This window comes from Saccopteryx bilineata, chromosome 7, assembly GCF_036850765.1.
Source record: "Saccopteryx bilineata isolate mSacBil1 chromosome 7, mSacBil1_pri_phased_curated, whole genome shotgun sequence".
Classification (NCBI taxonomy): Eukaryota; Metazoa; Chordata; class Mammalia; order Chiroptera; family Emballonuridae; genus Saccopteryx; species Saccopteryx bilineata.
In genome coordinates, this window is record NC_089496.1 from 28,509,644 (window position 1) to 28,526,223 (window position 16,580).

A 16,580-nucleotide genomic window follows, 5' to 3' on the forward strand; every position below is an offset into this window, starting at 1 on the left:
TCAGGAGCCAGATGAAAGTGTGAACCAGTAAGTGAGTAGTACAGGTGGCCTGAGAGCCAGCCCCAGGTCACTAACACACACCTTCCCTGGCACCTACAACCTGCATTGGGAATGCTGTGGGCTCCCCGACACTGGCTCTGCTTCGTAGAACATACCATTGTATTTCATTTGCTTACAAAAATAATAAAGGTTATAATGATACGGGGAGGCCATCAATGTCTGAAACCAGGTTTGTGGTCTTTGATACCCAGGAATAATCTTGAGTCACAGCCCTCTCTGCCACAGGCATTTTGGCAGGGGTAATCTCAACACACCAAGCTACTTTAGAGTGTAAAGCTCCCATGTGGTTCCGACAACTCCTATCTGCACAGAGAAGCCACTGTGGGAACTTGACAAGTATAACAGAAAAAGTATTAGAAGTCAATTCAAAGATGGTTTCTGGCATAAATACCTACGCAGTCTATGGTATGTGGCGAACTACAGTATTCCTTACTGTTTCCATTTAATTTCTAAGATGTGTTCAGGTGGAATGCAGTGAATATACTATTACTGTGGGTGGTTTTGTTTTCTGTTTTTTGCAACTGTCCATTTGTTTATGGTTAGGATGGGAAAGAAAACTTTTACTTAAAACACCAAAAAGTCATCATATTAAAATGTGTGTGCTTATGGTTCCCTTGGTAATAATAACATCATACTCATACACATGGTTATAAGTTTAGAAAGCTAGAAAAGCTTTCTAATGTCAGTACCTCTTACTCTTTCTGCAGGCACTTGCAACTTAGTGTATGTTGAACCTACCCCGACATTTACTAAATAAGACTCTTTTCCCTCTTAGATCAGCTTCATTTCACTGAATAAATCATTTCTATTTGGCCCTTAGGGGGGAAATTTTCCATGCTGTAATGAATCCCCTCTAAAAAAATCTAATCAAATGGATTCTGGAAACACTTTCAAAGAGATCAGGTCACAGGTAATGAGCCCAGTGGAAGGCTGGCAAAACGTCATGTAAGACTTCCACGACAATGCACTGACATTCTTTCACGTGTTTCTCTTTCTGGCAAAGAGACACCAGAAGGTGACAAAAGTACCTGATGCAGCAGAAAGAGCGCTTGGAGTTCACAGAACCACCATTACTCTGACACGCTGAAACGAATGAAAAATCTGCCTCAGAAATGATATTCACCTCAGGCCAGGGGTCCCCAAACTTTTTACACAGGGGGCCAGTTCACTGTCCCTCAGACCATTGGAGGGCTGGACTATAAAAAAAAACTATGAACAAATCCCTATGCACACTGCACCTATCTTATTTTAAAGTAAAAAAAACAAAATGGGAACAAATACAATATTTAAAATAAAGAACAAGTAAATTTAAATCAACAAACTGACCAGTATTTCAATGGGAACTATGCTCCTCTCACTGACCACCAATGAAAGAGGTGCCCCTTCCAGAAGTGCGGCAGGGGCCGGATAAATGGCCTCAGGGGGCCACATGTGGCCACAGGCCGTAGTTTGGGGACCCCTGCCTTAGACATTGAGCTAAGAATCTTTAAGTTTCTACCCTGAATTTCTTTCAGAGCATTTGGGTGGGAGAAGCCATTTTGGTTCTGGCTGTCCTATCACTAGGCCCTGTAAGCGGTGCTGACCCACCCACCTCCATACCCCTGCTGGTCACAAATGCTACTGGCATCCCAAGTAATCCCCTACGAGTCCAACCCTCCCTCATTCCCCCCAGATGCCTTATTTCTGGGTCCTCCCTATCTCCAACAATGACCTCAGGCTCTGCATGGCCAACCTGCCTCCCTCCTCTGGGGCCACGCCCATCTCCCCCAGCCTCTGAGCCACAGCTCTCCACCAGGTTTCCGGTGTCCTCATCCTCTGGCTCTGAGTTTGTCAGAGACAGAAATGGAAACTTCCTGGTCCCACTGAACCCCACACCTTGTCCAACTATTTACCGGGTACTCAGCCTGTCTACTGGAAACGATTTCTAAATCACCCACTGGTGCTCCTGACGCTGCTTGGACTAAAGAAGAAGTTATCAAGGCTCTGAGATATTCTTTTCAAAATAGGATCGAAAAAAGTGATAGGGCTAAACCCAGTCCTTGTAAGCCCCGGTGACTGTGCCCCCACAATATCAGGAGGGTGACGAGGCACTTTGGAAGTTCCCGTGGAGACCGCTCTTGTTTCCCGTTCTCGTCTGGAACCCCCAGTATACTTCAGAGCAACAATAACTTCCCATCTTACTTAGAAACAGGTTACTGTATTTGTGGCAGTGATGCCAGCTCTTCACCAAACCTCCTCTGGTTCCCTTCTTCCTGAGCACACAGCTAGACCCCCTTCCCATGAGACTGGGACTTGCCAATGAAACATGGTCAGAGGTGATGTCTGTCACCTATGGGCCAAGAAGTTTAAGAAGCAAGTGTACTTCTTCCACACTCTCTGTTTCTGCTTGCTGAGTGTGCGTCGTAAAGAGACCTAGCAGATGGAGGAACCATAATGAAGATGAGGTTCTCCAAAATTCTATGTGGAAGAAAACTGACCATCAACCAGGAGCACCCACGTGGCTTATTATGTGAATAGAAACCTCTATTATGTTTGAGTCATTATACATTTTGGGATCCTTTTGAGTACTGAAGTCATACCTATTCTAATCAATGCAACCAATATTTTATGTTTTAGAGCTTAAATCTCTTGAATGTCAGAGTTCTGGACCTTCATCCTGGAAGATACACGGAGTACCAACAGAAAGGAAAGAGAAGCATGAAAGAGTAGTAATGTGAGTAACTAAAACATTTACTGCATATGTAACCATGTGTCTAGCCTGTGTTAAATGCATTATGCATAGTGTCTCATTTAATTACATGCAATGCTTCACAACAACTTTAGGAAATAGTACTGCCACTATCCCCGTTACTCAGATGTGGAAACTGAGGCAAAAATGTAATGATCAGGAAGCCATGATTCAAATCTATTGACTTCATAGCCCAAGCTCTAGTTGAGTACCCACTACTATGTTCTAGGCCAGGGGTCCCCAAACTACGGCCCACGGACCACATGCGGCCCCCTGAGGCCATTTATCCGGCCCCCGCCGCACTTCCGGAAGGGGCACCTCTTTCATTGGTGGTCAGTGAGAGGAGCATAGTTCCCATTGAAATACTGGTCAGTTTATTGATTTAAATTTATTTGTTCTTTATTTTAAATATTGTATTTGTTCCCGTTTTGTTTTTTTACTTTAAAATAAGATATGTGCAGTGTGCATAGGGATTTGTTCATAGTTTTTTTTTATAGTCTGGCCCTCCAACGGTCTGAAGGACAGTGAACTGGCCCCCTGTGTAAAAATTTTGGGGACCCCTGTTCTAGGCAGTTTATACAATTTCATCTTCACAAAACCAGTAAATAGGCTTTCTTATCCCCATTTTAAATATTGGCTGGGGTTCAACAAAGATAAATGATTTTCCCAAAATTACACAACTAGAAAGATTTAGGCGAAGGTCTAAATGACTCTAAAGCTCATTCTCTTCAAATTACACCTTTGAAGTCAGAATATAGACAGATGAGGTCATTCGGACTGAGTTTTCCTCCATCTGTGGTCCTCAGATGTCTCAGAGTTTGATTTGTTAGCTCTGTGAGCATAGGACAAATGCAGTCATCACTATTTGTCAGCTTTGGAGACATTGGGACTTCTGCCAGGTAGTGTTCACCTGATTCCCCCAGCATGTCACTGAAGCTATTTTTCCATACTGATAATAAACCAGCTAGGCTTAAAGTACTGGTCAACCCATCTTTTCCCACAGTGCACAGGGATAGTTCCCTCAGCTAGGCTTGGATTAGTCATGTCCAAGCCTAAACCGAGAATGAAAGCCAGTGGTATAGAAATTCATTCGTTTAATGCATAGCAGGATAGTTCCAGTTCACAAACGTATCTCAGAATCTTAAAGTCATGGGGGGCTATCAGGACTCTTATTTTTATAAGGACCTGTTGGTCCTCGGAGAAAACGTACTATGGAATTGTCAGGGCTGATCAGAGCCTGGAACTGACTTAAAGATGGACAGAGGGAAACCGGAGTGACAACTGAGTATAGAAATGAAGATTTCTGTCTGTCCCCATACGTGGCTTTCGGACTAGAAACGCCCATCCTCTCATTGTATCCCTCCTGACCCCTGTAAGGAGTCTCTCAAGCCCCAGCCCATCCTTGTCCCTTCTGACTTAACCTGGAGAATTACTGACGTATCTAGAGAACATATCTAGGGGAAAGGTCAATGCTGGAGGCTCACAGTGGGTCAGGATGTTGGCATCACATAACCTCCTGGCCTCGCTCATGAAGCTGGAACACCCAGGCCACTTGAGACCAGAGAGCCACAGACCCACATTCATCCATACAGTCAGCAGACACCGGCGTTTGAGAAAAAGCGCCGAGGTCGCAGGGGCTGGACCGCCTCTGCAGGGCAGGCCAGCTGGGCCACCGCGGGGGCTGCGTGAGAATGACGGGGGCTGCTGTGGTGCCCAGGCAGGAAGCCCATCATGTTTCCAGGGGTTCCCAGGACCAGCGACGCCACAGAGCAGCCACACAATGAGTCACTGCCACAGTTAAATTTTTCACCGAGCAATTTATGCAAAGTTTAGCATTCATGAAACTAATGTACTTATACCGTGTTTACACTTCTGGATGGTGTCTTTAAATTCTGGACGCAATTTCAATGGCTAAGCTTACATTCAATTCATTTCATAATAGTCGTACTTCATATTGTCCACAACCTCTCTTCTCCATCACCCTAGTGGATTGAGATGTGACTATAGCACAGTCATGTTCACTTACTTTAATTCCTTGCAATCCATAGCCAGGGGGGCCAGGAGGGCCAGGCAAGCCTTTCTGCCCGATGTCACCCTGTTGGAAGATGGAGAGCAAGCAGACACATGTAAGACGATTTAGAGAGAGACACTGTATTATGGCTCTTGGCTTTGTTCTTACTTCAGCCTGATCATTGTATTTTATATAAAGCAGTGGTTTTCCAAAATTTTTAAGCCATGAATCCTTTGCAAAAATCTTACATATGATCCAAATGTAAATAAGGATGTAAGGCCAAGTTGCTTGGTGTGGGCAGAAGCGTCATCCGGGTAGCTTTGTCAGCATGGGCTCTTCTACTGCCCCGCCACAGACCCCTAGCACACCGGGGGGGTGGAAACCACTCTCACAAGATTCTCTGTAGCCTTTAATCTATTGCTCCATTCCAATCCAGAGTGTTAATTCGCCTGGGTTGTGGTTGAAGATTCAGTGGATTTTAATGTGGATCGGTATTGAATTTTTACAAAAACAGGAAAATGAAGCAAAAAGTGCATGATTTCCCAGAATGTATTCCTTATAGCATAAGTGGACCACATATTTCTTGAGGAAAAACTTCTGTGGTCAGATGAGGTTGGAAAGGGTTCTACACCACAGTATGCACATCTCCTTGGAGATCTGTAGCCCATATTAAAATAGTAATGTCTCTAAGAAGTCCCACAATACAGAGATTAGTTTAACTATCCCAGAAATTCCCAAATTAACATTTGATGGAATAAGCATTGTAGAAATGCTGGGTTAGTATGTTACTGTGTAAGTCAGACATTTTCTTTCCAATATGAAAAAATTTTATCATTTTTTTTTTTATTTTAAGAGGAGTACCTGCTCAATGCAAGCAAAAAAAAAAAAAAAAAAAGCAGAAATAAAGATGACACTGAAGAAACAATAGACCCATCCTCCCATCACCCCGTGATTACAACTGATAACTTCTTGGGGCAGTTTTCACCCACATAAAGCAGTCTGTGAGGCTAAGAAACAGGCCACTGCCCAAATTAAGTTGATGAACACAAAAAAAAGATAAAAAATCTTAGTAATTCTAATATCCTCAGTAACTTTGACTTATAAAGCTTCTTCCCTTTGCTCTGTAATAACAAGATTCTAATTCACTTCTGTGCATTTTGGGCGTGAATACATCTATTTAAAGTTTGAATTTGTTTTGGGTCACACACTGACACCTTTTCTTGCTACAAACATGCCTGATACTTCTTTACCTTACTTTTTGAACAAATCAAAAAGAATTTGTTGAGCAAGTGAATGAACTATTAAAATGGACTTCTCAACCTCAGCACTATTGACATTCTGAGCTGGATAACCCTTTATTATGGGAGGCTGTCTTGCACACTGTAAAATATTTAGGGGTACCCCTGGTCTCTGCCTACTACATGCCAATAGCAAGTGTTCCCTGGTTGTGAACCCCCAAAATGATTCCAGACATTGCCAAATGTCCTGCTAAGGTGGAGACAGGAAGATAACATCTTCCTCCTTGAGAAACACTGGATTAAAAGAATAAAAGGATGAATGCTCACCAAATTGGAGGTGTCAAAAGAAGAGAAACAGAAATGAGAACAAAGGGAGCCGAAGGGAGTTTCTCTTCCCTTCCTGGAGACAATAACCCTAGACTGCACTGAGGCCCTAGTGGTGCGCTATGCACATATGACACAACAGACACATTCCCTGGCATCCTGTTAAAAGGCCACCTGATGCACCTCTGGCCAAAGGAAAGATGTGCTTCCTGACAATGACACAGCCTCTAAGGCACCCAGGTGAGTGCTCTGCAAACACCTTGCTTAAGAGACACTTGGCTTACTAATTTCTTTTGGGGAAAAGAACGGCTTCATAAACATAAATGTTCTATTGGCCGAAAGTTGGCATGACATAAGATCTTCCTCAGTAATCAAGAAAAAATAATAAACAGGCCCTGGCCGGTTGGCTCAGCGGTAGAGCGTCGGCCTGGCGTGCAGGAGACCCGGGTTTGATTCCCGGCCAGGGCACATAGGAGAAGCGCCCATTTGCTTCTCCACCCCCCCCCCTTCCTCTCTGTCTCTCTCTTCCCCTCCTGCAGCCAAGGCTCCATTGGAGCAAAGATGGCCCGGGCGCTGGGGATGGCTCCTTGGCCTCTGCCCCAGGCTCTAGAGTGGCTCTGGTTGCGGCAGAGCGACGCCCCGGAGGGGCAGAGCATCGCCCCCTGGTGGGCAGAGCATCGCCCCTGGTGGGCGTGCCGGGTGGATCCTGGTCGGGCGCATGCGGGAGTCTGTCTGACTGTCTCTCCCCATTTCCAGCTTCAGAAAAATACAAAATAATAATAATAATAATAATAATAATAAAAAAAAACACCAAAATGAGCACTTACTATGAAGCTAATGTTTACTCAGTCATCACTAAGGATGGTCCCTGACCCACAAAGAAAGCACAAACCTGCAAGCTCACCTTTGGCCCCTGGGTTCCTGTGCCCCGAGGCCCAGAGGGGCCTGGCGGTCCTCTGACACCAGGCTCTCCCTGAAGAGACAACGAATGACAAGTTACTAATTTTAAAAAATACTTTATGTTGTTATATTTAAAATATTAAAAATATTTCATACAAATTTTCATATTAAAAATATATTTTAAAATGCCACTCCCTTTAATTTGACTATACTATTGGGTCTTTTTATCCCACGTACCTTTCTTAAACTTGACAAAGGGAGCATTTGTTTTCATTTCTTATTGCCCTTTATTCAATCTTCAAGCCAGCTGGGTCCATTTCAAAGCAATCAAGTCAGTTATCTTTTTGGCAACCTTAATATATACTTTTTTTTTTTTTTTGAAACTCCCTTCTCTAGACTTTGGAAAAATAATTACTGCCATTGTGAAAAGAAACCGAATAAAAAGCAACCATGAAAAGATATAACCTGTGCTGAACTAGCCTCTGCTGTATTTTCTGCAGCAAAGAACGTGCTACTTTAAGAACAGCCCATCTTTTATTTTTTCCTTCTAGAGAAAACAAGGCTTAAAAGAAGACAACTTTCGAACTGTGTTTTCTTACTGACTTCATTGTTTCAGTCTCTATTTTTATAATGTCATTTTTCCCTTCTGCTTACACACCACTTTTATGGTTTGGTCTCCAGTCTCTCTTTTCCTCTTGCTACTGGGGTTAGGGTAAGGGTTGGCTCTGTGATAGTTCTGGCACTAGAGTGGTCGTGACTGCAGGGTCCAGTCTATAAAGGTGTTCAGATTCTCCAAAGTGCGACAGTTCTGTCACAGGCAACTAGCACCAGGAAAGTGGTGGGACCTGAGTAGGGGAAGCCAGGCCCCGTGGTTAGACCTATTTGAGATGCGAATCATGATGGGAAGAAGCGGGGAAATCAAAATCTCTGAATTAGCCAACTTCTATGCACCCAGCGCTTTGCTGGGCATGCCCATATCTGTAATTTGATTTTATTTAGTATTTACAACCATCCTGTATTACAGCGGTGACTAATTTACCTGGCTCCTCCAAGTCTCAGTAAATTCATAGGAAATCATATCTTCATTTCACGGGGTCAACAATGCAGTGAGACAAGGACTGTGAGTGCTCCTCTACAGCCTAGCACAGAGTACAAAGACTGTGAGTGCTCCTCTACAGCCTAGCACAGAGTAGGCACTTGGTGAATGTTAACTCCCCACCCCACCGACTTGGCTGATGGGGAAAGTAAAGTTTGCCCAAGGCTGCATGGCTATGAAGAGGCAGGGCTAGGAAGATGTGGAGAAATAGGGACCCTCATATCTTGCTGGTGTAGCCACTTTGGAAAACAATTTGTAGGTTAATTTCTTTAAAAGTTTAACATGGGCCCTGGCCAATGGCTCAGTAGTAGAACGTCGGCCCAGTGTGTGGAAGTCCCGGGTTCGATTCCCGGCCAGGGCACACAGGAGAAGCACCCATCTGCTTCTCCACCCCTCCCCCTCTCCTTCCTCTCTGTCTCTCTCTTCCCCTCCCGCAGCCAAGGCTCCATGGGAGCAAAGTTGGCCCAGGCACTGTGAATGGCTCCATGGCTTCCACTTCAGGTGCTAGAATGGCTCAGGTTGCAATAGAGCAACGCCCCAAATGGACAGAGCATCGCCCCCTGGTGGGCATGCCGGTGGATCCCAGTTGGGCCTCATGTGGGAGTCTCTGTCTGTCTGTCTGCCCCCCCTCCGGGGCTTCTCACTTCAGAAAAGTACAAAAAAAATTAATATGAATTTACCTTATGATCAAGGAATTTTACTCCTAGGTATACAAGCAAGGAAAATGAAAAAATATGTTCATACCAAAGGCTTACATGCAAATGCTCTTAACAGCAGTATTCATAATAGCCCCAAATGGGGAAACAACCTAAATGTCCATCTACTGGTGAATGGATAGAAAGAACGTAGGATAACCAGCAATAAAAAGGAATGGACTATAGATGCATGCTTTGACATGCATAAACTCCCAAAACATTATTTGCAGTAAAAGAAGCCAGATATAGGAGAACATGTATTGTTTGATTTCATTTATATATAAAATGTCCAGTAAAGGCAAATCTATAAAGACAGTAAATGAGTGGTTGCCCGGGGCCGGGAATAGGATTAACTATGAATGGGCATGAGAGATCTCACTGAGGGAAGAAAATGTTCAAACACCAATTTATAGTAACGGCTGTACAACTTTGTAAATCTACTGCTCAGTGATTGAAATGTACGCGTGAAATGGGAGAATTCTATGATATATTAAATATGTCTCAATAAAGTTATTAAGAAAAAAGAAGGACCAGAGGCAGGCTTTGAACCTAGCTCTCCCACGCTTTGTCCAGATTTTGCATGTTTTGTCCATGTCCCGTTAGGATCTAAATAGCTGACAGCTTTCAACAGTGTAAAAATCATGGATTTTAAGAAACGATGAAATTGTTTATCCAGAAAAACAGCTCATCTTTTTTTTCCTTCTAGAGAAAACAAGGTTTAAAAGAGGACAACTTTCAAACTGTATTTTATTACTGACTTAATTGTTTTAATCTCTATTTTTATAATGTCATTTTTCCCTTTTGCTTACACACCACTTTTATGATTTGGTCCCCAGTCTATCTTTTCCTCTTGCTACTTAACTGCTTTTGAGACCCTAGGTACTAGTTATCTCTCTAACACCTCTCCCCTCCTGAGCCCCAACATTGAGTGGCCCCGAGTTTCTCCCAGCTTACATGATCTCTCCGATCATCAAGAGTTTCAAGTAGAGAACGTGTACTTGTCTTGTATTACATGGACTTTTGTCATCTCTCTTTTCTGGCCTAGATCTAAGGTGCTGTTATTAGAGGGAGGGCCAATCAGTTCACCAAGTGAGTGTCTCTGACTACACCTGACTGATTCGCACACCTGTTACATTTTGAGCCCCTCAAGCAAAACAGAATGCAGTTAAGTAGCTAAGCAGTAAACATGGTCAAATAGATCTTATCCAGAATCATGAAATGATTTATAAATAAATAATAGTTTTCTTGCCCACCTCAGACACAACGAATGCCTCCCTTGTGTTTCTGTTCACCTCTACCCTTCTATGATGATGTTAGACACCGGATGTGATGCAATGAGACCATCTGGGCTCATCTATGAAGTATTCTAGCTAAGACAAACTGAACCTTTATCTGAGTAGGTGTCTAAATCTAACTCTAGTTTATAAAACAAAACAAAAAACAACAGAGGACAGAGAAACATATTTTCAGTAAAATCCTCAAGGACAAAGAACGAATCCACAAAGAAAGGGCAAAGAAAAAAGGAAAGACATGTAACCTTTTATTTTAAAAATAGATGTGAATTCAAATGCAATGTGTAGGCATCATTTGGATCCCAATTGAAACAAACCAACTGTAGTAAATATATATAAGACAAACTGGGAAATGTTAATGTTTGAAATTGGATGATACTATGGAATTGTTATTAATCTTTTTTAGGTTTGCTCATGGTATTGCAGTTACAGTTTTTAAAAAGAGCTCTTATACTAGAGAGAGACGAACGCTGGAGTTTATGTGAGTGGTGTCTGGGATTTGCTGGGTGAGGCAGCAGTAGGAGGGAAGTGAGATACAGATAAAGACTGGCTACTTGTTGACAATTGTTGAAAAAGTGTGGCAGGTAAATGGGACTTTACAAGGGTTCCTGCTTTTGTATATTTTTTAAATCCACGGCCAATACTAAATAAATCTTACCAGTGAGAGTGAGGAAAGTTTGCTGGAATATTCCTCCTTAATAAGGAGAAGAATATGAGATATTAAAGATAGAAAGATGGCAAAGGGGAGGAGGAACACACTGGTAGATTCAATAGTGTTAGCATGACTTCTATGTGTTTCATGTATTCTTGGTATGTACAAAATGTTACATAACTTTTAAAAATTAGAAATCATGGTAATAAGGCAGATGGAGGTTTTTTATAAAGTAGTTTTTTGTTTTTTGATTTTTTATAGAGACAGAGAGAGAGAGTCAGAGAGAGGGACAGATAGGGATAGACAGGAAGAGAGACAAGAAGCATCAATTCTGCATTGCAGCACCTTGGTTGTTCATTGATTGCTTTCTCATATGTGCCTTGACTGGTGGGGCTACAGCAGAGTGAGTGACCCCTTGCTCAAGCCAGCGACCGTGGGGTCATGTCTGTGATCCCACATTCAAACCAGTGACCCTGCACTCAAGTTGGTAAGCCTGCATTCAAGCCAGATGAGCCCTTGCTTGAGCCCATGCCAGATGAGTCCTGGCGACCTTGGGGTTTCAAACCTGGGTCCTCTACATCTCAGTTCGATGCTCTATCCACTATGCCACTGCCTGGTCAGGCTAAAGTAGTATTTCTTTTAAGAAAGAATTTGACACTATTTAATATATGGTACTCTTCTTATGATGATTTTAGTCAAACCACTTTCTCAATTAGTATTTCTAATACACACACACACACACACACACACACACACACACACACACATCCCAGATAGGAAAGCTAGTGGGAAAAATAGTTAAAATAAGTTGTTTCTTTTAGGACACATCAAATTTGTTGTTGTTATTCTTTTCTCTTTTATTTAGCTTCCCCCAATCCTCACCATTTAAAAGTGTCAGAAGTCTCAATGCAGCAGCATAGGAGACCCTGTAGATGCCTTATTGCCCTTTTTATATTTGAACTTTGGCAAATGAGCTTATAAAAGTGTGATCCCAAGTTGTATGTGGTACTGCGACATTTACCTCAAATAACTTGTCCATTCTTATTCATATGTGTGTTGACATATACTTGTGTTTTATCTATCAAAATATTCTTTTGTAGCTTTTGACCTATTTCAACATAATCTGATACAGGCTTTTATGAATTTGACAGACTTTAAATCAAGTCTTAGCATTGTCTGCCGATGTTAGAATTGGTCAATAATATGGTATTAGGGTCATTCCTTGGTGTATATGTACCACAATTTTCAGTCGATGGGAATATCAGGCACTTATGAGCTGTGTGAGTCCACAGAGGTGGTGTCTCTCTACTATGGTGGGTCCTTAAAACTACATCCTGTCTTTTGTTCCATATGCTACGTGCCCATGCTAGGTTACAACATCAGGTGAATGTACGTAAGAGGAGTGTGGTCAAGACTCACTTCACTTGATAGCACCGATTCTGCCACAGCGGTACCAAAGAAGTGTGTTTACCAGGACATTTTTAGTTTTGTTGTCAGTGGACAAGGTCCACTATGAACCTCGTAAGTAAAAGAACTGCATCAGGGACATGCATGGCTGGGCTAAGCTTCCCATGAAATATCTGAGGGTTGCTGGCGCCTGCAGAGGGAGCCCTTGCATTAGGAGACAAGGAGCAAACCAGAAAGCAAATTCTGGAGTTGCCATTTGTAACTATATCCATCAATTTCATACGACCACAGTTTAAATCCTGTCCCTACTTGCCCACTTCCACGCCTCAAAAACAAACAAAAAAAAACAAATAAATAAAATGACAACTAACTAGTTAGACTGCCTACAGCTTCCTTTTGGCCCACAAAAAGGAAACTAGATAGGAGACATTCCTTTTATTTTGACAGCGAAAGGTCAAGTTTAGGACTATCGGCAGTACTTGCATATGTGAACTTAACAAATTATAAGGTGAAGGTCTTACCTGGACCATAACCTTGCAGAGTGGTTCATTTCAACCTCTTTAAAATCATACATAATCTTATAATGATCCTAGTAGTCATTTCTTGAATCTTTTACTTATAAAAAGGAAGAAAAAAGCAAAAGCCCTTTCATGATCATTTATTTTCCCATTAGTAAATCTTTGCTTTTGTTCATTTTAAAACTATTTTAATTAATAATAAAATAAATAATAATTAAAATTTACTAGTTTATTCCATGGCAGGTACTTTTCATTCCTTATCCGATCCTATTAACATCAAGTTACTCTAATTTACAGATAAGGGAATTGAGGCTCAAGAGGATACATGATTTACCAAAAACCATGCAGGCAGAAGCAATTTAAACCAAGGTTTGACTCCAGAGCTCATCGCTCATTTTGGCGTTGGCTGGGGCTAGATGAAATATGCTAACTTCTCCGGACTTTCTCCTAGCGGTCACTTCATGCAAACACATGGCTATGTGGCTGTGAAAGTTCTTTCCTACACCGAGTCAATCACACTTTCTCAAAGAGAAGAATGAAAATATCCCGATTGTACGATTCCTAGGAGGCCCACACAGTCTGCACAAGTACCCAGCCATCTAAGGCTTCCCCTTCCGTTTTCCCTCCATTGCCACAATTTTGTGGCTTCCCCCAGTGTTTTGATTGGTCTCATACCAGATCTCCTGCCTACATAAATTCTTATTCTCTCTTTTTACCCATACTGCAATATACTTGATGTGGCTGAGTAATGCATATTATGAGTATTACTGCTAATGACAATACTTCAGTATGTTAAAATTCATAAAAATGTTTTATAGACATAAATCCATTAATTTCTCAGATGAACACTGTGAGGTAGCATTCCTATCCCAAATCAAAGATGAGGAGGTTAAGTCTCACTGAGATTAAATGATTAGTTGAGGTTACATAGTTAATAAGTGTCAGAGGTCTCAAGTAGAGCAATGATTAAAAAAAATCTATTATATCTTCTGTGTTTGATAAGATTTAAATATAATATTTGGGAAGGTAGCGTTCTTAGAGATAAAATAGCCCATTCGACTATCTCTTCCTCCCTCTTCCCCATACCCTTTAATAAGGATTTCATCATTATTTCTCCCTTTGTTTATGTCAACATATGTCCCTGTCACTCTTAGAGAAGACTGTACAAGCAAGTTCGAGTTGTTCTAAAAGTGATTTTAGGCTTTTGTTTTTACTTTGGGGACAATAAGAAGCAAATTGAATTTACTCTGAAAAGAATTCGTTTCTTAAGAATTTTCCAAAGAATGGTACACTGAATATTATTCTACTAAATGATGAAACCAAGGAATGATTGAGTTTTAAAATAAGGTAGAAGTAAAAGTGATCATTAGCAGCTGCTTAATGTTTCTTTCTTTCTGGCTCTTAAATAAAACTAAGATATAATTACTAAGGCTCCAACTACCACAAAAATAAGTACCAATCTGGAATTAATTATGTAATGAGTATATTCAAGAGGGAAGGTATGTGTGGACTCCTGGGGAGAGAAATGCAGGAGTGAGAAAACAGCAGAGAGGTCGAAGCAATACTGAAAATTATAGGATTGACTGGCGTACAGATCTTATTTGGAGAGCCCCTGCATAGAACTGAGTTGAGAAGCAACCTTGAAAAGTCACCTAGTCAAGTTTTCCTGGTTTAAATGTGACCTATACTAAACTCTAAAGGTTAAGCCATTTGGCATTTAAATTTGATATGGCTCTGGCTTTAATTAGTCCTGTTTTTTTGTTGTTGTTGTTGTTGTTGTTGTTTTTATTTATATACCTATTTTTTTAGCTGATTACGTTCTGCTGTAGCAATTTTGTAGTCATGTTAGGGGAGGTGGTTTTCTTCAACTCCACTTTGGAATCACGGACCCTTCACTTCATTGTCATGAGGTCTGTATCCTCGGCCAGCCCTCCTTCTCAGACCCTGTTCAAAATGGAGCTCCTTGTCCAGTGCACGTCCGCCGATGGAACCTGCAAATCCCTAGTGCATCGCTGTGTGAATCGCTCCTCTGTTCCCCCTCTGCCTGTGGTGGTATGCACATATGTGAGCCATTGCAGAGAACAGAGGTCCGATTCAGACGCTGGGAACATTTTTAGAATAATGATACTCAGTGGAATTTCACACAGACTTGCATTTTCATTTATGACTCTGAGCCACTTTTGTCAAATAAAGCATGTATTTACAATATTCAAACATTTAAAGCTTTTGGAAAATGTTTAACTCTTTGGGGTTTAGGTTTATGCTTGTCTTTAATGTTTACATAATTTAAGTCACAACAATGGAAAAACTAGACTGGAGAGAGAAACAATCCAACTGAATACGAAATGGGGCCATGACAGCCAGAGAGCCAACAGCTCTGAAGACTGGGCATCTATAGACCAGGCCAAGTCATTCTTTCTGCTCTGATCCATGCATCCATTTAGTCTTCCATTCATTCATCCATATTCATAGTCTCCCTCTAACACACAAACACAATACCATATCAAAACTATTTATAGAGCAGCACGTTGCTCCATGGTTCTTGATTTCCTTATCTATAAAATAATAAGATTGTTTAAAAATGTCACAATACTCAGGAAATATTTAGTTAGTAATATAATATATAATATTTAGGTAATGTGCAATAATAATAATAAAAACAATAACCCAACAAGTCTTTCTGCCCACAGACTTTAGACCAGAGGTCCCCAAACTTTTTACACAGGGGGCCAGTTCACTGTCCCTCAGACCGTTGGAGGGCCGGACTATAAAAAAACTATGAACAAATCCCTATGCACACTGCACATATCTTATTTTAAAGTAAAAAACCAAAATGGGAACAAATACAATATTGATTCGATTCCCAGCCAGGGCACACAGGAGAAGCGCCCATTTGTTTCTCCACCCCTCCACCGCGCTTTCCTCTCTGTCTCTCTCTTCCCCTCCCGCAGCCAAGGCTCCATTGGAGTAAAGATGGCCCGGGCGCTGGGGATGGCTCTGTGGCCTCTGCCTCAGGCGCTAGAGTGGCTCTGGTCGCAATATGGCGACGCCCAGGATGGGCAGAGCATTGCCCCCCTGGTGGGCAGAGCGTCGCCCCATGGTGGGCGTGCCGGGTGGATCCCGGTGGGGCGCATGCGGGAGTCTGTCTGACTGTCTCTCCCTGTTTCCAGCTTCAGAAAAATGAAAAAAAAAAACAAACAAATACAATATTGAAAATAAAGAATAAGTAAATTTAAATCAACAAACTGACCAGTATTTCAATGGGAACTATGCTCCTCTCACTGACCACCAATGAAAGAGGTACCTCTTCTGGAAGTGCGGTGGGGGCCGGATAAATGGCCTCAGGGGGCCGCATGCGGCCCGTGGGCCATAGTTTGGGGACCCCTGCTTTAGACCAACCACTTGATGGTTAAGAAGTCCCTTGAGGGCCCCAGAGCCAGGTTTGATCTCTGGGCAAGAATTGGCCTGATCTCAACTGCTCTAAAGTTTGGGGGAAGGCAATGGCATCTCTCTGTGATAAACTGGCACATGTAGGGGGCTGATAAGGCTCAAAGAGGTACATGGGGGATGCCCTGCCTTTATGGAGCTCAGGGGGCCACTCTGTGTGTTCATTTCTCTTCTAAGAGGCCAAGAACAGAGATGTCAGTGAATCAGCCTTG

The 16,580-nt window shown here is 42.1% G+C and overlaps 1 protein-coding gene across 1 annotated transcript in view; it reads right to left on the reverse strand.

The window, feature by feature from the left end:
- COL28A1 (collagen type XXVIII alpha 1 chain) overlaps window positions 1-16,580 on the reverse strand; it is a 171,611-nt gene that overhangs the window by 49,947 nt on the left and 105,084 nt on the right. Inside the window, exons 26-27 of the mRNA XM_066240125.1 lie at window positions 7,266-7,334; window positions 4,815-4,883 (exon numbers count right to left, since the gene is read on the reverse strand). Coding sequence (XP_066096222.1) covers window positions 4,815-4,883; window positions 7,266-7,334 — 138 coding nt within the window. The remainder of the gene's footprint in view (window positions 1-4,814; window positions 4,884-7,265; window positions 7,335-16,580) is intronic.